General features: G+C 50.9%; 1 protein-coding gene across 2 annotated transcripts in view; it reads right to left on the reverse strand.

The window, feature by feature from the left end:
- INPP5D (inositol polyphosphate-5-phosphatase D) overlaps window positions 1–23227 on the reverse strand; it is a 61256-nt gene that overhangs the window by 10645 nt on the left and 27384 nt on the right. For both annotated transcript variants that reach the window (XM_074592041.1, XM_074592040.1), the window contains exons 3-21: window positions 21492–21642; window positions 18709–18880; window positions 17346–17486; window positions 11743–11830; window positions 10977–11057; window positions 10727–10798; window positions 10336–10459; window positions 9138–9244; window positions 8496–8598; window positions 7468–7664; window positions 6569–6686; window positions 5965–6061; window positions 4665–4803; window positions 3874–3982; window positions 3629–3717; window positions 3314–3395; window positions 2020–2109; window positions 1750–1863; window positions 559–641 (exon numbers count right to left, since the gene is read on the reverse strand). In XM_074592041.1, the coding sequence (XP_074448142.1) occupies window positions 559–641; window positions 1750–1863; window positions 2020–2109; window positions 3314–3395; window positions 3629–3717; window positions 3874–3982; window positions 4665–4803; window positions 5965–6061; window positions 6569–6686; window positions 7468–7664; window positions 8496–8598; window positions 9138–9244; window positions 10336–10459; window positions 10727–10798; window positions 10977–11057; window positions 11743–11830; window positions 17346–17486; window positions 18709–18880; window positions 21492–21642 (2157 nt within the window). The remainder of the gene's footprint in view (window positions 1–558; window positions 642–1749; window positions 1864–2019; window positions 2110–3313; window positions 3396–3628; window positions 3718–3873; window positions 3983–4664; window positions 4804–5964; window positions 6062–6568; window positions 6687–7467; window positions 7665–8495; window positions 8599–9137; window positions 9245–10335; window positions 10460–10726; window positions 10799–10976; window positions 11058–11742; window positions 11831–17345; window positions 17487–18708; window positions 18881–21491; window positions 21643–23227) is intronic.

Below are 23227 nucleotides of genomic sequence, written 5' to 3' on the forward strand. Positions count from 1 at the left end.
TCCAGCGCCCACCATGCCAGGAAATGGAGAACAGCTCCGATCTCAGGGGTAGGACTTGTCTTTGACACTGACAGGCAGAACACTGCTTCTGGGGACTGACGGTCTTTTTAACACAGGTAAAAAATACTTGGTCAACTTTTCTCAAAAATACCAAGAAGAAAAAAAAATTGTCTCTCAGGGCAAAGAAACTCCAGCACAGCTGTTTTATCATCCGTCTAAAACTTAAAAAAAAAAGGGGGCCTGCTTGAAAGACTTGTCACTATAGTTACGTCCACTAAAAGGGTGAGAGAAAAGTCACGCTCCTGAGTGACGTAATCGGACCAGCAAAATTCCTGATACAGATGAAAGTATATGGCAAGAAAGTCCTTTCCTGCTTATAACACACTCTGTGTAGCTTAAGCCCATCCTGCATTCTTATGGTCCCTTTTGGGTGTAAACAGGACCACAACCACGTTCCTCAAAGCAGTGTTTATATCAGCAAAAGATGCAATGTCGCTTACGGGATGCAAGTCTAAGGCTTCTCTTCTGCACGGATATGGAAACACAGTCCCAGTTTACCTTTGGAAGGGCATCGACGAACTTTACCACAAGCTCCCCTTCATTCCCGTCCTCATTTTCTCCTTCCTGGCTCTTCACGAAACCTGCAAAGCGATGAGAAAGGAGTTCCCCAGGCAGCCTTGGCTACAAAGCCTTTTCAGGTGCTAGGTCTCCAGAAGGCCTATGATTCATTTCCCACTCAGACACAAGTTTTAAAACTATTAAGAAGCTTAAAGTCTAAGCTTTGGGTGAATGTTTACACAGTAAACTTACAAGTGATTTTTTTTTTTTACTGGAGCATTGTTAAACGATTTTATTTTACAGTTAAACTTGGCACTGGAAAGCTCAGCGCATACATGGACTGGAGGATAAGAACATGACAGCTCTTCCTACGCCACTCAAGATAGCACACTTTTGAAATTCTAATTTAAGATTCGTAATACACTGTTTCCATAGAAATTTATGCAAATTTTGATACAGCCAAAAAATAATCTTTTATGGAACTGTCTTTGACACAGCGCTCTGACACGCGATAATGTGATGAAGCAGAGACCGAAGGCATGCTGTCCCACTTACGGGAGCAGTCCTGGGATGGGGAAGCGCTTAAAAAAACCCACAGCGAGGGCACGTTGGCTCCCGTTACATAAACGGCTGAGGCTCGGCCCTGCAGCACAGGGCAGGGACTGAAACCTGCAGCATCCCTGGGCACACTGTCCCCTTTACAGAACCCACTCGATAGCTTTCCTTTCACTCTCAGTCAGTCCTCTCACTTACTCTTTTCAAACCACAGGGTGATTAAGTTATTTTTATTAGCATAACTCCGGTGCTTTATTTTGAAAGCACCTGATCACTTGCAGCAGGCACGATTAGAAATGTAATCAACGGAGGGTTTGTCAAGTAGAAGAGATTTTCTGTGCGATAAGAGAGAACGACACATGTTTCTCTTCAAGAAAGAGACGACCAGATTGCCAAACAAGATGGAAGAACTGGTGGAAGGCGACACATCGAAGCAAGGATTACAGCTGAAGGGCTGTGGGTTTTAGACTGCATTGCTGACAGTATGGGGTGTCTTGTAAACTACAACAAATCTAGGACATCCCTGGAGCAAGTGATCTACACAGCTGTTTATTCAGATCAAAGCAAGAGGAAGGGGAACTAATCCAAACAAGCAGGAAACTTGGACAGAAAGGATAAAGACGAGCAAACCCATACTTTCTAAGCAGCTAGAGTGAAACTCGATGTAGAACTTGGTCTGGGACTTGGTCTTCAGAGTAGCGTAGCAGTGCAGGAACTCGATCTCCCCCTGGGAATCCGTGTACTTGGAGTCTAGGGAAGAGGAGGGGAAGATAATGGCATTTTCAACAGGAGATAACAAGAGGGCATTTTTGAGTGGACTCTTTAAGAATCGGCTCTTTCTTTCAACATATACTGCCTGTTATATCCAAAGGTGAAGGCAGTGCGCTCGCACCCAGCCCAACTAACCATTCTTTGAAACAAACTGTGAGGTGACTCCCACTTCAAAGGTGGCAAAGACAGGGCTGTGGTCACTGGTCATGATGTCAGTGGTGCAGCCTGCCAACGAGAAAGGGAGAGTCGTTACTGCCCTGCGTTTCTGCCCTGCCCCAGCAACATCGCGGCCATGCAAATATTACTTGGTGATTTTCCAGAAAGCATCGCTGTCGCTGTGGTAACTGTCTCTAGTCAAAGGTGTTTCTACATCATCTCATATTAGTGTATAGGAATGTAAGGCTTGTGTCAAAATACATAAAGATTTGGTTAACGGACCCAACTGTAACGTATTGTTTTGCAAGTGACTGTCAGGGTTAGACTCCCCCAGCGCAAAAAGCCTTTGCAGGATTCCTGGTTGCCTCTGCAACACGCGCAGCTAATTAAAGCCCTAATATGGCAGGAAATCACACAAGAATATGCTGGTGCTACTTCAGCGCTGCAGAACAACTGATGGCCCAAGGCTAACACTGAATGAATGAGGTCTTGACTTGACCTGAGCACACACTGGGTTCCAGCAAGCCCCGTCCATTGAAAAGAACGGCGTATAAAGGCAGATGCCAGACTTTGTAGAGGTGCTTATCTGACGACACACCTCATCATAATAGGCTCTGTGATCAGACCAGCCCACCCGATCCCCCAAGAGGCTTCTACAGCCCCCTTCTCAACCCCATGCACAGGAAACCATCAACGTTATACTCAGATGCTTGGTCCTGTGCAGTTGATGAAATTTCAGAAACTCAGTGTCTGAGTCTTTTTTTAAACACATCTTGTGGGCTTCCTCCCTTCCCTGCACTGCACTTATTGTGGTGCTTCTCAGCAAGAAAGGGAACAGGCTCTTGGTCCCACACAGTCCTTCTGGAATAGGATTTGACAGAAGAGAGATGTCTGCAGCTGCAGCCTCTGCGGACTGGACTGCGTACACGGGGTCTGCCCTGCCGGCACCATCCAGTGAGGAGCTCCTGGTGGTGACCCCACAGGAAAAGTGGTTGCTGTTGCCAAGAGATAACCGGTATAAAGTGATCCTACAGCATGGCCTAAAGCTGGGCAGCTGCAGCTGAGTGCTATTCTGCATATAAAAGAATAACAGAATTAATTCCCAACCTTGCAGGGTTACAGGCAGAGAGGTTTGGCTCTGTTCTGCCTGGTTTAACATCAGGTCCCTCTATGCTGAGTGCCTGGCAGTGCAGGGAGATCCTGCAGACTCTGCTCTGAATCATTTCCGTTTCAGGCGGATTGCTTTGCTATCTACAATCTGTTATCTACCCACCATAGGACTGACACACGACGTGCACCATGGGGTACGATTTCCAGAGCACTCGATCACACCAGGATGGCAAATTGTACTTCATCTGCAAACCAAAGGAGAGCTCATGTCAAGAAGAAGGGAAAGGACCAGTTCAGAAAAGAACAGGAAATTCACCTGCCCAAGCACATTATATTAGTGTCAAATCCGTTTGTTTGTATTGACTCCGTTGAAAACACTACAAAAGCCGAAAATGCAGAGATGGGTATAAGTCACTTTCTTCTGTAGGAGTTCCCTGCTCTGCCGTGTATTTCTGAAGGGATGTCAGTTTTCACCTACCCCTGTAGCTTTTTGCTTGGTGTAAGCATACTTCTCCCGGGTGCCTCTTTCAAACCGGTAGGTTGGAGCAAAAGTGATCTCTTCTTCCTCTAAAACAGAGAGATAGCTTTCTTACAGTCGGGCCCATTAAGAACCCCCATCTGGGCGAGACAGCCACTGCTCTGTACACCCCGCCCCACACCAATCCTGGCAGAGAAAGCTGCTGGAAATGGGAGAGGAACCTGCCAACAAATTCAGAACCTTACCGAACTGCAGAAACACCTTTTGGTCCTTTCTCTCTATGAGAAGCTGGTCGAAAGCCAGCAGCTCCGGATACTGCTGCTGCCTGATCTTCTGGATAATATTCTCTGCTTCCTGCCAACAGGGAAACAGCAGAGCTGCAGATGATGCAAAACCTTCTTATAAATACTCCCTTCCCTGGTGAGCCGGCAAGTGCTTCTGAACTGCTTCCCAGAGCTGTAACCCCCGCCACTTCCCCACCTTTCCCTTCACCGAAAGGCCCCAGCCTTTGCTGCGTGGCTGAACATTTGTCTATCGAAACAGGCATCAAAATGCCCACACATCCCCTACACCAGCGCACACACACACAACCAGATGCGCATCAACACCGGGCTTGCTGTTGTCTCCTGCCTGCTGAAACCTATCTGGTATTTATTACGGCTTGCCTGTTCCTGAAGGCCTGTTCTGAGCCGTTAAAAGCTAACCAAATAGAGCAGAAAGGCAATCTCTGGATCGAGCTGTTCAGGGACAGACACTCGCTCGCAGTGGGAAGGGGAGTCGGGAGGTTTGGGGAAAACGATGCCACCTGGAGCAGCAAAGCGTGACAGACAGCGTGCCTGGCATGCCCTTGGTCCTGTCATCCTTGGAGAGGGCAAAGGGGGTTTCCTTCCTCTCCCTCAACTGGGGCCAGACTCCTGCCCTGGGGATCCCTTCTGCCTCCCCTCTTCCTGCCATCTTGCCCTAGATTAGAAAAAGATAGCGCTTCTATAGCAACACAGCGTTTCGTCTCTCCGGGGATTCAGGCAGAGTCCCTCACCGTTGGGGGCTGTTCCACACGGTAGTTCAAGTCTCCCAGCCAGAAAAGATGAGTAAAGCGATGAGTGATGTTAAACGGACTCAGTTTCTTATCTCCCAGTGTCAGGAAGCGCAGGATGTTCGTGTAGTTCTGGTTGCGTCTGTCAAGACAAGAAACATCTGCCTGACATACTAAATTGCCACACAATTTCGGAACGCTGGGGCTGGCAGAGAGTGCCGCTCTACCAGGCAGGAGCCGATCTGGCTCAACATCTGGAGAAGAGCAGACCAGGAGCTGAGCACTCGCCACCCCTTGCCTTGCACTGCGCCTCAGCAGACAGGCACACGTGCTGGGTGTCTCCGGTGAGCCTGCCTGCCCTGGGGTACCGGGGGGGCTGGGGGGTGGCATCCCATGAGGAAGGGGCAGTGGCATTCACAGCAGCTCCAGGCTGCTCTACCTTGGGTGTCAGACTGTTTCCACCTGATTCGAAAGGCTGGAAAGCTGCCCTAAAGCCACTTTTGTTGCCTCCTGGGGCTGTGCTTTTCTGAGCTGCCTGTCCTAGAAACCCAGCATGTGATTGTTGCCTTCAGGTTTCAGCAGCAAACACCTAACTAGATTTTGGCAGCTATTCCAGGCCCTGGGGAACCCTTCCGTCGAACTCCATCAGTGGCAGAGACCCTGTGCAGAAATCCCACACCATCTGTTTTCTGGGTCCTGGACCGGGAAGGATGGCAAAGCCAACCTCTTCAGTTCAAGTCCTCTTTGCTTTCAAAAACCAGTCCTTCAAACCACTCCAGCTCCTCCCAGCGTGGGCACAGATCTCCCGCCGACGTCGGGATCCTTGCCTTCCAGCCCTGTGCTGCACAGAACCTGCCTGGACCATGGAAACTCATTTGACAGCTGGGTTTAGAGAATTCGCCACCGCTGGAGAGATTTCTGTGCTACACGCCTCCCTCTGGGTGCTCCTGACAGCAGGCTCCCACTTCTCTCCAAAACACTGTAGATCAGGGAACTGTTCTCCTCCTCCCGTGCTGGGCTCTGCGCGAGACATTTACACTTGGCTCTGAAATCATTTTGCTGCCCATTTCACGTGCACCCACGTGTACAGCCATACAGCAGAAGGCCCTCATTTAAATGGCAACACAGCAAGCAGCATCATTAGCACATATTGCCTTCCCAGGAGACGTTTAACGATTTTTTTTTTTATGGTCAGGAAAACGTGCTTGTGACTGTCTGGTGGGCCATCCTTCCAACCAAACATGGCCCAGAGAACTTCACCCTGGGTCAACATCCATTTTTGAGAGGGGAGGATATATCTTACCTGTGTTTCTTTTCACTGCCTGAAGTCAAATGGCTGTTAACGAACCCAAAGGAGGTTCCATTAAACATGAATGACACCCCCACTGCTCCTTTATTACCTGGAAAAAGATAAGCCAAGACCATCAAGAAATCAATCCACCACCAGGCTGAGTCTAGCAAAGATAATAAAGCACCTAGCACATCTTAACTGAAGTGGAGGATGGAGAAGAGAAATAAGGTAACTTAATCAGTACAGAAAGAATTCGTACGTACAGCACAGATCGCGGTAACAAATTTTCTAAGGATGCTAAAAAAAAAACAGTTGGAGGGAAAGAAGTGCAATTTCCTTGTGAAACCCAAGAAAGAGCAATCCAATAGCCAGTCAAAGGTGTTTTCTGGGGATATAAATATATGTATATATGTGCTAAGTATACACACAAATAGATTTCCTCTCTTAGAGGGTAAGATATAATCAGTGTGAGTGGGATATAACTTTAGTAACACTAGTGTCACATAAATGTAGTCAAAGGAGCCTTGTGGAGAAAGAGCCGCTCTGTTTGAAGGAGAGCGTTGGCGCAGACTGAGCAGATCTGGGCCCTGTGGACAAGAGCGGGTCTGTTCCTCACCCAGCGTGTTTGCGATGCCGGTCTTCACGTTGTCCGTGCAGATGTGGCTGATGCGGTTCTCGTGTTCTGGCTTGGCCAGTACCACAATCCTGATGTTCCAGAGGGTGTGGATTGCTATCTGCAGGGATGGGAAGGTTAGAGGTTGTATTTCTGCATGTGCCTGCGGAGCTGTGCTGTAGCTGCAGCCTTCCTGACTTCTTCTGTAGTACTTCTCCTACACAAATTGTCTTCCTGTGCTCAGGATCTGCTTTCAGTCATATTAATCGAAGGTGGGAGGAAGGACCTAGCTATTTTCTAGAGCTATTCTCTACGTAATCATGGGATTGCCTTGCTTGCACACTATGAGAGTCGCTAAGTCCCGCTCTTCTGTGGCCTTACAGATATGCTTAGATTTGTTTCTTGATATCATTAAAACTCAGGAATGTCCCAACCTGGTTTTAATGAGGTTCAGTTTCTTTTATGAATGTACCTGCATGCTGTTACATCCTGTTTTGAAAGTGCAGTAGCCTTGGGCAAGATCTAGGCTACCTCCGACTCGGCAAGTTTCACAGTCTCCTCCTTTATGAAGGGCAAAACATCACCGGCACCTGACTCGGGTGCTCAGCATCTGCCCCTTGCTCCCGGGCTGCCAGGAGAGGAGCTTCCCGGCAGGGTCCCTGCTTTGGCAGTGGGTGGGCACTGTCCACAGCGATATGCCCATCTGGCCAGCTCCAGGAGAGGATCTTGTGGAGTCCACAGACAGATTCAGTTCGCTCTCCCTCATCCAAATGCAATGACAATAAAGGGAGGGAAGGGGAGGAGGTATAGGCAAAATGCCACTTATTCCTCTCTTCTATCTGCACGACGTGTACTCTCGTCGCATGCCCGAGTTATGTGCAATAGCTGGAATAACCCCTCACCACTTTGAAGCTGATACTGGTGATTTCCTGCAGGGATTGCCTCAGGGTCTCCAGCCATTCCTTCTCCCCTTGGGGATCCTCCTGGGTGCCAATCACATAGATGTCATGAGGAATGTAGTCAGCGGTGTCATCACGGGTCTTCCCCTGCCCCTTGGAGAGAAACCAGGAGGTGATCTTCTTTGGGGGAGGTGCAGCACCTTTTATTAACAAACCAAACACCAAAGGAAGTCAGAGTACGTTCTGCCAAACCCAGGACACAGACAACCCACGGGGACAGAAATAACGGGCTTCACATTCACTCTGTCCCATATCAGTTTCGTACCAGCCAGGGCACGCTATTCCAAGATGACAGAGATGTCAACCCCACCTGACTCGCTGATGAAGGACTGAGTCTGCTTTGACCATCTTCCCCTGTTTCGTTAGCTTACCAGCGCCAAGGCTGGCCACGTGTGAAGGTGGGGAGCCGCACTCCTGGCCTGCCATCGCCTTTACCTTACCCCTGAAGCGTGACAGAGCACAGGCAGCTTGGCTTACAGCAGCTGAACCAGGCTTTTCGCCCAAAATGGGAAAAATAATTTAAATCCCACTGTCCTCAACTACACCCTGTCCTCTTCTCTACATATCGCAGATACTCAGTTCTCTTCCCAGGCTGGACACAAATGGTCCCTAGTCAGGCTGAGAAGCAGCTGATGGGCAGTTATTAATTGCTCCTGCCCTTTCTACCAAGGTGGAGGATAGAGGATACCGCCGCACCAGCTTTGTGCCAGCCACAACTCCCTGTCATTGGAGGAATCCAGAAGTACCCATCAGGGCCAACTTTATGGTCCTTTGACTGGAACCATGAAAAAGTGTCAAACCACATGCAAGAGTAAGCCTAACGATCAGCTCTTCCCCTGTTCCAGGGGGAGACAACCCTGGTGTGCAGATCTGCTACAGAGCAAACGCAGTGGCTGGAGCTCATCGTGGCAGGTGAGCACACATTTTGGCAAGTGTCTGAAGGAACGCCCATGTCAGAAGGGAGCCCATACCCATATTCCAGGTCCCAATGAAGATGGTGATCATATCAGGCTCTGGCTGCTCTGAGTGTTTATTCTTCATCTGCTGCAGAAGTTGGCAGAACCCTTCTCTCTTCTAGACCGGGAGGAGCGGAGACAATTAATGAGATGCTTAACTCTTCCAGCACGACCTCCTGAAAAACTAGCTGAACCAGGAAACTCCCAGCATGCTTGAAGGGCACATTAGCTCTCCACTATCCTGAAACCTTCGAAGAGGCTGTCCTTCCTCTGGTACTTCCTTAGGCACTTAGCTTGTGCATTACTGTAACAAGTGCTGAGCTGGTCAGAAGAAAGCCTGGACTTCCCTCTTGTTAGTCTACATGAGCCCTTTTGCAGGCGCCCTCCCAGGACTCCTTGCCTCTTCTCACTGACGCTGACGCTCCCTTCTCCTGCCTCAGTGACAGCACCTAGGTATGGCTGCCCTCTCCAGCAGCCTCCTTTGCACAGCACACTTGTTCATTTTCTGGATATTTCCAGAACAAAGGAGAAATTTCATTTTTGCAAAGCCAACCACCGTCCTTCACCAGTTCCTCTTTCTGCCCAGGAATGCCCCTTTTACTCCTCCCACCCAGGTACCCGCTCCAGGCTGGCAGGAAGGAAACATTGGGTATGTACCTTGGAATCCGAAAAAACATATTCCTTCCGCTGCGTTTTTTCTTTTTCTGTTTCCAGCACAATGATCAGTTTGTTAGGGACTTTCTGGGACTTGATAAGCTGCAAGACTAAACAGAGACCGGGCATCGTGAGCTGCACTCACCGAAACTAGAATCCCACCAAAACTAACAGGACCCTGCCCTCAGGCTCGGGACTTAAACGGTCTTTTATGTCTGAGGCTCATTTTTCCCCTGCATAACTACATTTTAATGTTGCTTAATCCTGTTCCCTGTAGGAATAGGCGAAGGGGACCCTCAAAACTCATTCTGCCTGGAGCTCTTGTCCACACCAAGCCACGCAGCCTGAAGCGAAGCCTTGGCTTCCTGCAGGCAATCTCCCTGTACCCTCAGCCAGCCTACACAATATTCCTTCCCCATCTGTGGAAGAGGAGGTAAAACCTCATTTGGTGGGTAAAGGTGATTCCTCCCCATCTAAAATAGCAGCTAAGCAATTACGAACACCAGCTGGAGAAAGCCACATATGAAAGCTAATCTTTTCAATCACTGCCAGCAACAGGTTGATTTTCTAGCAGGAGAGAACCCAAGGGCATCGTTCACTCTGTGATAAATCCTACCCTGTTTGGCTCAATCTCAGTGAGCTGCCTGTCCAGAAACATAACGGAAAAAAAGGGAAGTTGCTCGAATCGGGCCTTCGCAGACCAAACTGGCATTGCTCATCGGTAGAGATATTGATTCACGTACCCAGAAAAAAAAATCAAGGGGAAATTCACTGAAAAAGAGTATCTGGCTTTTTACCATCAAAAATCATCACAGAAGTCAATATGTTCCTGCAGAATGTTTTTTGTTTTTTCAAGTGACATTGCTTTTCAGTAGAAAATGGGTCTATTGCAAGCAGCTCTACGGGGAATCTTCTATCAAAACCTTCTCCCTTGCAGTCCTGCTACTGCTGTCTTCATTTCGACCAGGAGGCCGGGTCTAGAACAATCTGTGAAAGCTGGTGACCCCAGGAATGGCTCCCCGCTTTCTGCTTTGGGGACAGGCAGCCCAGGCTGGCCGGAGCCCTGCACAACACCCGGGATGTGGCAGAACCATCTGCGCTCCGGGCCAAACCTTCCCCTCCATGGGCCCAAGGAGAACCGCTCCCCATCACCCAAGGGATCGAGAGTCTACCCCAGCGTTTGTGACCTCAGGCATCTTACTTTTCTTGTGGGTATAAAACTTGTCTTCCGGGCCATCCTTGGCTCTCTTGATAATCAGTTTTCCTGTTTCCACATCAACCTTGAGATGTATTTTGGAAAAAATGCCTAGGGAGTCAGCTTTCACCTATCGGAAAATGGAGAGATTTTTCATAAGTGATCTACACTTCAGTCACGTGTGTTACAAATGCAACACTTGCCTGAATTCATGGACACGTATCGTCGCTGTGCCAATTGCACTAGGCATCTCTTAAGCATTTGCATGGTGCTAAACAGCATCCAGGAATAGCTGTTACCCATGTGGCAGCACAGCAAAGTTCCCGGGAACTGAGATACCGACACAAATTACTGTCCTTCCGTGCTGTGGTCAGCATTGTTAAAGAATTGTATTTACCTCAAAAGTGACAGGGGGGATAAGGGAGCGTCGATGTGTTGAATCAGGGCCTTCAATCAACAGTGTTTTCACCTGTAAAAGAATTTATGTGTACCAAATGGTGTTTAGTGATTCTGCACAACATCGAGAGCAGTGAAGTCAGAGCAAAGAACTCTTACTGTAGCGGAGGACTGCACTGATGATGAACAAGAAGCATAACTAGAGACAAAGGATGACAAGAAGATAATATAAAATAGCTTTAAAACTCTACCTTTTCTTCAATAGAAGACAGCAAAGAGATCAGCTGATTGAGTTTCAATACGATATTGACTGGACTAGCTTCACCAATCATCTGACAACCGCAGTGTAGAAACAAAAAAGAGAGAGAGAGAGAGGTGGGTAATTAGCAAACCCACAGAGCAGGGCCTGGAGCGGCGGTCTTGCCCCAGGAGCCCCTCACAGGCAGAGCCGGGAGCTGATCCGAAATGGGCAGCACGAGGGCAGAAGCATGGGAAGGTGGGAGGACAGATGTGCAAACCTTGTCCCTAGGTTAGGGGCAGGCGGGCACGCAGGGGAGTCAGCCGGCTGCTGGGGGACGGGTTTCCATCACCGGGGCTGGGGCTCAACCTACAGAAATCCCCGGCTTTTGGTTCTCCGGGCAGGGAGAGGAAGGTCACGGGACTTAAGTGGGCTGGGGGAAGGAAGGATTTGGCAGTGGGACATCCTTAGAGTGAAGTTTATGGAAAGAGAGAGGTGCAGGCCGAGGGAGGATGGGGAGACGGAAGCCCTCAGGCAGTTTGCTACGCTTTCTTCTGGCGCAGGAAGGGGGAGCAGGCAGAGGGGACCACGGGATGAGGGAAACTGTGGGGATGTGACTCTGTGTGCCCTCTGCGCTGCAGACAGAAGGAGGCTAGAGAGTGCAGAAGTGGTAACCGAGCCCCCAAATCCCGCCGGTCATTGCCCTGCGACCAGCACCCTACCCTCCCGCCATGCCCACACCACCTGCGCTCCTGGCTCCTCTCTTTCCGCCGACTTACTTGTGAGCGCTGATGGATGCCGGGGTGCAGCTGCTGCTCAAACACCTTCTGGATGGACTCCAGGGATGGGAGCGTCCTAGAGGCCTCACTGGGGACAGAGACACAGCGGAGGCGTAAGGCTGCGGTCGGGTCCCTGGGTAGGCCGGCACTTGGACAAAGCTGGCAGCAACAGACCCTGGGCACGCGTTCGCACCGGGCCTGTTCTTGCCACCTGTCATGCTCCCGTCCTCTGCCGCTTGCTGCCCTCCGGCGTGGTGAGGGGGCGGTGGGAGCATTTCTCGGCTGCCCGAGTGACACTGCCAGCGCAGGCAGCGGGCCGTGCCTTGCAACGGCAGCAGCACGGGTGCACCGACTGTCCCCGGGGCTTGCTTTGGAGGTGGTAAATGTCTTAAATCTCCCTGGAAAGATGTCCTGGGCTGAGCCGAACCAGAGAACACCGTGTAAAACCGGCATCAACCCAACTGTGCCAACTCACAGATCAAAGCACACGCCAAGATCTCCAAGCCCAGACGAGTCTGGTGCCAGTGAATGCCCCGGTGGCAGGAGCAGCTTGGCTTTGCGCAGCCCGTGCGCGGCTGCCGAGCCTGACGCAGGATGCTGAGGGCACTGGGTGGAAAGGAAATGAATTTTTAGAGTTTTCAGCTCACATGACAAGAGGGACCGGGCGCCGCGAGGGAGTGGAAGAGCCAGCCTTTAATCTCTTGAACGGGAACCGTTCGTGGGTTACAATGAGATTCCTCCAGCGTTTCCCAATTAGATTCCACAGGATGCTCATTTGTCAAAATGCCGTCGTGCGAATTTGGCACAGAAGCCGTGCTCCCATAATGAGCAGGCTTATCACGGAAAGAGCAGCCAGGGAGCGCAGGTCAAAAGGAAGGTGATGGTGGGGAGCAGTGCTGGGATGCTCGCATTGTGCCTCATCAACAGTGGATATTAATGATTTCCCTCACTTTCCTAAGTCTGAATGGACCGGATTTTACTCCCTGTTTGTTGGGGAAAGTGCTCCAAAGCGAAAGTACGCCTGTCTGAAGATTAGATATTTGTCCAGGTGCTGAGCCACGGAAGATTAATTGCCTAAATTAAGCAGGCGTGTTTGAAATTTCATTCTGAACGACTTGCCGTGGGGCACACAGAAGTACAAGACACCTGTGGGAATCTGGACCTGCTAAACTTAGTCCTGCAGGACCACAATCAGCTCTGGATCACCCGGGGCCAGCGTCACAGCAAATGGCTCCGGCCCCAAACCCAAGACTCCCATCGATTTCTGCAGCCACAGAGTTGGGCCCCAGCAGGCTGCAGGCAGTGGCAGGCGCGCTTGGGTGAAGTTCAGTTTGAAAAGAGCGAAAGGATATTTACTGTGACCAAGAGTGTAGGATGTGTAGGCCATCTCTCGAAAACACAGAGCAAGGGGCTGCTTGAAGCAGCTCAGAAATGATTTCTCATGGGAGAACTGCCCTCTCTTTACAGTAACGTGCAGCATGCCTGTGGGGAGGGGGCAAGAGCATCTGCAGATGTTCAAACTCAACAAAACCACACAGTGGTTTTAATTGCACTTACAACTCACTGTTTTCTCCTCTTGATAGTATAAAGGAAATATATGTAGTGATCTTCGTTGAAGTGCCAGAAGCCTGTGTGTCCTCACACGAATGCACAAGTGCTGGCATCACAAGCGCTTGAAGAACTGCCTTAAAACTCTTTGTGCAAATTATCCCATAAGGGAATCAGCAGGAGCACTGCAGATGCAGTGATCGATGGCCAAATGGTGGCTTCAGATAGCAGCAGGCCAAATAGGCCACTACGAGTGTTTTTCCCCTAAAGCTCTGAGGTGGGAAACTCTGAACAAAGCCCACTTGCATGGGTAGCCCCCGCTCTTTGCTGCACTGGCACCAAGTTCTCCATGAGTCAGCTTTCCAGCCCCGAGAGGATTCCCCCGCCTAAGGAAACTCCTGTATGCCAATTTCTTTTAGCACCAAGTGCTTCACAAAAGCACTTGTCAACCTTACAGATCTCTTTTTTGTTTCATTTTTAGTATATGAGCTGCCAGAGTGAACAGCCTTTCCCGAGTGGTTGCCCCATTGCCCCCTGGGCTGTGATAAGATGATGTGCTGTGCCTGTCATAGAATCATAGAATCACAGAATGGTTTGGGTTGGAAGGGACCTTAAAGCCCACCCAGTGCCACCCCCTGCCCTGGGAAGGGACATCTCCCACCAGACCAGGTTGCTCCAAGCCCCGTCCAACCTGGCCTTGAACACCTCCAGGGATGGGGCAGCCACAGCTGCTCTGGGCAACCTGGGCCAGCGTCCCAGCACCCTCACAGCAAAGAATTTCTTCCTGATACCTAATCTAAATCTCCCCTCTTTCAGTTTAAAACCGTTCCCCCTCATCCCATGCCTCCCTTCCCTGATCCAGAGTCCCTCCCCAACTCTCCTGGAGCCCCTTTAGGGACTGGAAGGGGCTGGAAGGTCTCCACAGAGCCTTCTCTTCTCCAGGCTGAACCTCCCCAGCTCTCTCAGCCTGTCCTCACAGCAGAGGGGCTCCAGCCCTCTAATCATCTTCGTGGCCCTCTGCTGGTCCCACTCCAACAAGTCCAAGTCCTTCCTGTGCTGAGGACTCCAGAGCTGGACGCAGTTCTGCAGGTGGGGTCTCACCAGAGCGGAGCAGAGGGGCAGAATCCCTTCCCTCGCCCTGCTGGCCATGCTGCTTTTGATGCAGCCCAGGATGCGGTTGGCCTTCTGTCCTGACCCCCTTGGCCACAGCTAGCCCTAGAAGCTAGTAGCAGCTTCCAGCAGAGTTTAAACCAGCTTTCAATCTCTCTAATGCACACTGGGGGTCTGGTCCTTCTTGCTGAATTAATCCGGGACCAGAGGTGAGGAGAGGGAAGAGAAGAGATTACAAACCCCGCGCTCCTGGTCTGCTTGAGCTCCATGGTCAGAAACGAACCCTTCACGAACTGCAAAAGGCACAGACCGTTCCCGGGCAGCTCCCAGGCATCCCCTCCACCTCGCTAAGGCTGGCAGCCACCGCTCACCCACAGCCCGGGGTCGGAACACAGAAGCATGTCAGCCAAAGGGCACCGGGACGCTCATTTTTCACCGCGACAGCAGCGTGCGCAAGAGAGACCCTGAAAGATGGCACAGCCGGGCTCTGGGAGGTTGGAAGAAGCTGGAATACGGCATCGCAAAAACCTCAGCAAACTGTCGGTAAATGAGCGCGGCTCACAAACATACAAACTGAGCCCAGCCACGGCCAGGGTCTGTCTGCGCACTCTTAATCCTCTGCAGTGCCGGGAAATCCAAAGGAGCTTCAACTCCAGCTCCAGCTGTGCCAATTAACTTTTCTTCTTGTTTGTTTTATTCTTTTGGCCTGTTCTCAAATATCATGAAAATAACGGAACTGAACGTTATTAAGAAAAAAGAGGACATGGCCACTGAGAAGCAGCCTAGGAATTACCTGTACATTCAGCTGGAATCCCTGTGCAGCTGAAGAAAGCTGAGGTAAATAAAAACTAAATTTAGGTGATGCCACTGATTAAATCTGAGTTCAGAAGTCTGATAAGGGAAGTGAGCTGACACCCCAGACAGCCTCGGGGATTAAGACTGCAGAAAAAGAGATGCCCAAGTATGTGACTATTAGCCAGATGAAGCTGAGCAAATCGTTTGGTGGGATGGCAGAAATTCAGGGGACGATCCAAATAGCAGGGGAGCGGTTCCTCAGAGAGAGCTGCCTGACACTGAAAACAGCCCACAGTTCTGGACTTTCACGAAAAAATCAAGCAGGGAGCTCCATCTAACTGAAATAATGCAGGTATGGGGAGAAAATGCCGGGGAGCAGGGGGGGAAGAACTGCATGAGAACATATATTTCCATCACTGCACGCCTTCTAGAGGGGCAGGGGACAGGCAGCTTGCCCTTTGCTGTGCTCGCGGTGGAGCAGTGCCCCGGTGCTCAGCAGGCTTGCACCAGCGGAACAACTCACCCCGCTGTGTTCCAGGAAGGTGCTCTGCAAAGTCCAGTCACTAAAAAAAAAAACTTAAGGAAATCTGGAAACGTAAAAGGTATCCTGGCTCTTGAGAGGATCGTGGGCCTGTTGCATCTCCTTTCCTGCCATCCCACGTACATTTATGAGGACCAGGGTTGTGAAACCCAGATAGGAAGCAATTCTTTGCTGTGAGGGTGGTGAGCCCCTGGCCCAGGTTGCCCAGAGCAGCTGTGGCTGCCCCATCCCTGGAGGGGTTCAAGGTTGGACGGGGCTTGGAGCAACCCGGTCTGGTGGGAGGTGTCCCTGCCCAGGGCAGGGGGTGGCACTGGGTGATCTCTAAGGTCCCTTCTAACCCAAACCCTTCTGTGATTCAATGATTCCATAAGGTAAAATCAAATAAGAAGTTGGAAATGGAAAAAGCCAGCCACCATTAGAGCAGCACTACTGGAGATATTTTAGTAACACAAAACTCTCACTTGTGATTTCATTAGATTTTAGTTTCCATTGTTCATTCTTAGCCAGCCACCTGGGTCTCCCCTCTGTGGGCGTAGAGAAGCAAAACCCTCCCGCGGGGCACGGAAGGAGACGGGCAGCTCTTTGCACACCCATCCACCCTCAGCCCTGCCCGGGGCTCTCTGGCCAGCGGCTGGCTTCGGGCAGGAGGAGCAGGGCGGCACATTCCTCCCCCTGTGCCTGGCAGGACGCGCACAGCGCCCACCGCTTCAGAGCAACAATCGTGGTCCCACGCGGCTGAGCACCTCACTCGCTCCCCATCTTCCTTCCCTAAGCCAAAGCTAAGCAAATCAGCAGCGTCCACCCCTAATTTCAGCCCTTTCTCCTGCCTCGGTGAGCTCTAAGAGCCGCCTCACTTCTAAATACACTAGAAAGAAGGATATTACAAGCCACGCATAGACCATGGACGTGGGTGCCACCCCTGCCATAGGGTTCTCAAAGGTCTCTGCAGAAGTGCGGGCCAATCTCCTGTTTGCTCACAAGCAACGAGAGGTGGCGGAGGGGGAAATCGCACCCTTCCACCAGAGAAACAGGGAGTTCTGCAAGGTTTTAGCTCCATACTGGAGTTTTCCCAGTTGGGATCCTGGAAGGTCTATAAATAGGAAAGGTAAAATTTGCTAAGTCTAGGCTTGTTTCTCTTCTCATTTGAGCTGGACTTCACTGACATCAGTGGAACTGCTCCAGGTTCACAGTGCATTAGTGGGAAGGAATATCAGCGTTTAAAACATAGCTGTGCACCAATATGTGCTTGTTTCCATAAACGACTTGTGCTTGACAATTCTGTGGGTGTCATTTATACATTACCAAATTATGCAGTTAATCGGTTAGTGCATTTTTTGTTTTGTTTCTTTCTAAACAGAGCATAAAAAGTAATACTTCGCTGACTGAAACCGCCTACAGGGAAACTTCACTGTCAGAGCTATGTCTTTTATCTAGATTTCGCATCTTTGGACCAGAATCACAGGTCAAGAGATCTAAATATAATGTTTTTGAGGATAAGCCCATTTCCTGTGCCAGAAATGCAGGTTCTGAACGCGTGCACACAGGCGCTGCGTTAGACTCCAGTGTCGCAGCGTGACACTGTGATGCCTGAAAACTGGCTGCAAGTTACCTGAAGAGTCCTTTGCAAAGCAGTGTGAGCAGTTTCTTCAGCTGAGGAAGATTGCTAGAGCCAGTCTGTACCATCTCGAAGTCACTGGTGATGTGAACTCGCAGGTAATCCTGGATGAGTTTAAGATGCTCGTCGGAGACACTGTGAAAGAAACAGAGACGTTAAACCCAGCTCTTCTCTCTGCTCCCAAATGTCAGCTTTGTTATCTTTCTGAAATTTCCGCTGCCAGCACAGAGAGAAAGGGGGCAGTTTGCCTTGGAATTCAGTGTAAATATGCAGTTCTCAGAATTGGACCATGGATCCCCCACCACGCTGCTGACACCTTCTCCTCTTCCTCCTTCTCCGCCCCAGATCCCCTCCTCGTGACTGCTGGGCTACCATGGCAGAGGAAGCCCCGTGATGCTTTGCCAAAGCCAGGGTGGGAGGATTATCCTTGGCAGGTAAAGCCAGGCTGCCGTGAGACTGGTAACAGTCAGCAGCGCAGGGGCTCTGGCGAGGTGGAGACTTCCTTTCACCTCACCAAGTCCCACTTTGAAGGTCCTAGGGGAGCTGAGACCACGGAGCTGTACAGGATGCTCCCCTCCTCCCTGTCTCTGTGCTGCCTGGACACCAGCACCACAAGGGAGGATGGACCGGGCAGACTGGATCTGCCATCTTGTGCCCTCACCAACGCTGAAAGTCCCAGCGGGCTGCTTAGCAGATGAAACGCTGCAGGAAACTGAACAAAACTGGGTTTCTCCCAGTCAGACAGCTGCAACTGGGCCACCCCAAGAGGACTTGTGCTGCCAGGCACGACCACAGCCTCCCACTGCCCTGCTGACAGGCACGCCTTCTGATTTTATTTTTATTTTACTTTTAAACTTTGCAGATCTGGTCATTAAATGTCACACGGCTTCCTCTAAGGCTTCAGTGCACATCCATGTTTGACGCGGCTAGCATGTGGGACAACGTGAGTCAGAACCACAGCTGGAGTCAATCCGTAAGTGTGAATACCTGGAAATCCATGTGCAAGTTTATCCTTTTTGAGGACTGTCTGGTGCTTTCTGATGCCATCTGTAGTTAAGGCACATGGCTAATACAGCAAGTTCTCCCAGGTATTACTGTCCTTTATATTAAAAAACTATACCTCAGGTCTACTGGCGATTTTAATACTTCAGAAAAGTACTTTTTTCTAGATGACAGCTGGACTGCAAAGAGTAGCCAACACGCTGTAAATCTGATGCTGCTCTTCATTTGGTAGTATAACTGAGGAGCAGTTTCGCTGAATCAAGCAGGTCCTCGGCCGTTCCAAACCAGAGCACCCCAGAAAGCTCGGCGCTGGGCTGAAGGCTGGTTCTGCAGCCCTGGGACTTGCCACCCTCACCTGCTGGTGTCCTGGTACTGCAGCCGCTGGAGTAGTGTCTCAGAAAGGGACAGCTTATTGACGTCTGCCACCCTGGAGTTTTCAGGGAGAGAAGATACGTCCTTTGTCTCGCTGCTTGGCAATGCCATGAGGATGTTGCGCGGGGGCAGGATAGGAGGCGTGGGCACCAGGTCTGGCAAGGAGAGAAGGAGAGGCACAGTCACCCCAGCACGGCAGTTTGACCCCTGCCCCTCACCCGCGGGCAGGGCAGGGTCTGCGCCACAGTGGCCGTCACTGCAGACACCGTGCCTTCTGCAGGTCTCCCATTTCACAGCTGGGAAGCCCGGGGGCTCCATACCGGCCCAGCCTGTTCTCAGGGATGCCAGTGGTGTGAGGCCAGCGGGCTGAGCTGCCCGGCGCCCACTTCACGCGTAGGCAGTGCAGCCTCATCCAAGTCAGTCTCACTGTCCTGTCTGCACAGCAGCTGTGAAGGTTAATTACTTACTTTGAATATAATGCCTAAAGAACACAGCTGCACCCCATCTGTATCATTACCATTGGCATGGAGGTCTGCTCGGGGGCAGAGCGGATGGAGGGGCCTGATGGAAAGAGCGCTGTAAGCTGCTCATCGGAAGAAGTGAACAGCTAAAGTGAGCTAACGCAGATGGGGAAAACAGACCCCATAAGCCAGTACAGAGGGGCTGAGCACCCCCTTGTCTTGGGGGTATCGAGGGTTTTCCTGCTCTGTCATAGAATCATAGAATCATAGAATTGTTGAGGTTGGAAGGGACCTTTAAGATCATCGAGTCCAACCTTTAGCCTACCCTGACAAGAGCCACTTCTAAACCATGTCCCTAAGTGCCCCATCTACCCTTTTTTTAAACACCTCCAGAGATGGTGAATCCACCACCTCCCTGGGCAGCCTATTCCAATGTTTAATAACCCTTTCAGTGAAAAAATGTCTCCTAATATCTAATCTAAACCTCCCCTGACGTAACTTGAACCCGTTTCCCCTCGTCCTATCACTTGTCACCAGGGAGAAGAGGTCAGCCCCCATCTCTCTACAACCTCCTTTCAGGTAGTTGTAGAGGGCGGTAAGGTCTCCCCTCAGCCTCCTCTTCTCCAGGCTAAACAACCCCAGCTCCCTCAGTCGTTCCTCATAAGGTTTGTCCTCCAGGCCCCTCACCAGCTTTGTAGCCCTTCTCTGGACACGCTCCAACACCTCAATGTCCCTCCTGTAGCGAGGGGCCCAAAACTGAACGCAGTACTCGAGGTGGGGCCTCACCAGTGCCGAGTACAGGGGGATGTCATCCTACTGCTCAGCACACCTCCCTCTTCTGGGAGAAGAGCAGCTCCATCTCCATTTATCCCAACCACGGCTGCCTTTCTTTTCTTACCAATTCCCCAACACTTTGTTATACCTGCCATACGGTAACCGGTTGAGTTGTGTGGTTTCGTTTGGTCGTTCCCTAATGGTGGCGTTTTCTTTACAAACAGAAACCCCAAGCCAATCCATTGCGCCCGGGCAGAAGCTGTGATTCACAGAGCCATGGCAGCAGGATGGGGTGGTGTGTCCGCAGGGCATGCGGGGCCCACCTCCCACCTCTGCGATTCCATGCGTCAGACGGGCAGGCATCTATAGCCCCTACGTGGCTCCAGCACGATGGCACCAAAGTGCCTGAACAGAATTAAAACTCTGTCCATGAACAGCCCAGCCCCGGTGCTAATATCTTTTCATCTAAAGGCTCTTAGTCTTGGCTAGAACTTCATTCCCTGCTGCTCGCATCTCTGTGTATTATTTTTGCTGTAGTTCCCTCCCCCGCCCCGAGAGCTGGAGACTCAGAGCAGCTGGCCAAAAACCAGGAACATCTTTCCTGGGCAGCTTTGCAAAATTTTGTTCTGTTTCTTCATGAGAATTGCATACCAAAATCTTCCAGCTACTATTAGACACCCATTGGGTTGCGTAAATGTGCGCAGGCACATTGATGGGCTTCAGTGCAGACGCCTGCCTGCCTATCGCAGGACTGTGTCCTTTAGACAAGTTTTATTGTCACATTCATCGTTTCCGCACAGACGTCAGAAAGGGCAGGAAGGATGGCTCTGTGGGCATGACCTTCCCCTGGGATGCAGGAGAACAATGACAGATCCAAGGGATGATCCAGGAAAAATCCAAGGAGCGATCCAAGACCAGTGAGCGTCAGAAACCCGCAGTGACATTTCATATAGAATAGTTGGGATGATGCCAGTCACACCCCTTCATCATACATCTGCCCTTACGCATCGAGTCAGACTGTCTGCCACTGCGGGATCTGTGCCCTCTGGTCATGCCTGCTAGGAATGTCCCCTGGATCGGAGCAGAGCAGGGGGCCCCAGGTGACCCCCAGGCCCGCAGCAGCTGCAGGTGGGCAGCACTGCGGGGAGACGGGCCCCAGGTCCCGTGGAGAACGTCTCTGCTGCCGAGGCAGTGGCCCTACAGAGGCAGGGCAGAGAAAGGGGCGTGGAGACGTGTGAGACGGCTGGACACAAACCAGCCTGAGTCCAGATGAAGGACAACAGGTTGGTCAGCCCTGCACCTGGTGTAATACACTTCTGCAGAGAGCCTCACCCTCGGGTGAGCTAAAACGCAGTACCGCCCCAGCGCCACGACGACTCACTGCCTCGAGGTCTTGCCAGCTCAGGCCCCCCCTGTGCCCTGCTCCATTTTATTGCAGGACATGCTCTAATCCCTCTGCCTGCACTGTGTATCCCTGTTTGGAGTAAGTGTCAAGGGTCTGCATCACTGAGTCACGTCATGGGTTTCTTACCGACATCCTCCTCCGGTTCATCTGCCGCCTCCTCTTCCTCCCGCGGCACTGCGTATTTGAGGTGCCATACCAGACCCATGTTCTCCTTCTTGTAAAATTCTATCAGTTCCTCCAAGTTCTCAAAGTACTTCACGGGAACACCCTCCGATGCCTGAAACAAAACACAGAGGCCGTCATGGTCTGGGATTTCCTACCACAGGAACAGCGCTCCTTGCAGAAGGGAAAACCAAGTCACAGAGAGAGGAAAAACCCGTGGCTGCTGCCCAGAGGAGGCCAGCCCGGCTCTCCCTGCCCATCAGACCACGGGCTCAGTGCGGAACAGCTCCTGCAGTGCAAACAGGAATGGATACGCACACGCGTTCCAGCCAGCGTCAGCAAAAATGGCAACCTCAGAGGTTCACAGGAGCCAAGTGGAAGAGCTCTCCCTCACTTGATTCAGTGGGCTTGGCTTCAAAGCAAAGGAAGACTTTAGAAACAAAGACTTCTCCTCGATTAATTTTTGCATTCCCTCTTTTACTGAGCACAAAACGCCTGGACTATGTTATATTTTGTGGTACCCAGGAAGAATCTTTCTGTGAAATTGCAAGACAAACACGTCTAAATCTCGACGTTAGCACCCCTCCTAGGATTCAAAGGCTCGGAACTGGGTTCAAACGAATGCAAGCTCGCAAGGTAAGAAAACGCTTGGATGAAGATTTGGAAAGCTGAGGCTCGGGACGCAGGTAGGACTGCGAACGCATCGGGCATGATGCCGAGCTTGACGGCTGAATTTTAACTGTGACTAAACCTGTTTCTAGCACAGCCCTGGCCACTGACCTCAGGATATGGATACGTGCAGAGGGCAAAACACCAGGATAAGGTTTTAGAGGTCTTCAGAGGCAGAGCTTCAGAGCAATTCTATGTATGCACCAGCGTGAACAGTCAAACCTGCAGAACACCAAGGAGCCGGGGCAGAACGGGGCAGAGCAGAGGTTTCCCGGCCCCACCAGATGCTTGTTCTTGACTTAAAAGAGCGACGTCGGGAACTGCTCGCATGTGGGGATACAGCAGTGGCGGGCAATCAAAAGGAGGACCCGACCACCCCAACGGCAGGCTCGACTTGCGCCGTTTTCCGCACGCAAAGCCACATTTTGCACAGGAAATGTGGTTAGTTAATAAGGAATTAAAGCTTTGCCTCCAATTTGGAATAACTTGTTCCGCAGCCACACTTCAGACATTCTGCCTCTGACTAACAGGCAGGATGTTTTAATTTCGTTTTGGATTGCAATTACGGCCTGTAAAAATCAACATGCACAAAGTTTTAACACAAGTTTGAACACGCTTATTTACCTGCCATTTTGTTTGCCCCGTTTCTTATTATATGTGAACTTTTTTTGTTTAAAAGGCAAATACAGCAAAACCCGAGAGATTAAACAGGAGAAGCGCTACCATATGCCACGCTGAGCAGAACACAGAAAAATGTCTTTGGTGGGTCCCGGCAGCAACAACATTTCTTTTTAATTTTCCCAAAGAGTAAAATCTCAGGCCAGAAATTAGGACAGTGCTTTCAGCACTGAGCCACATTTGAAGCCTTGGGTGCCCTCAGGCCTGCCATCAGAAGTACCTTGCGTTTTTAACAACACGTGCATATCCCTAAAGGCACAGCCCGACTGTTTTTCCTAACAAATAGGTGTGATGTTTCCGAGAGCTCTGCCTGTGCACCCTCCTCTTCTGTCGCCCAGGTGCTCCTGCATTTA

The sequence above is a fragment of the Larus michahellis genome, chromosome 6 (assembly GCF_964199755.1).
Source record: "Larus michahellis chromosome 6, bLarMic1.1, whole genome shotgun sequence".
NCBI classification, from domain to species: Eukaryota; Metazoa; Chordata; class Aves; order Charadriiformes; family Laridae; genus Larus; species Larus michahellis.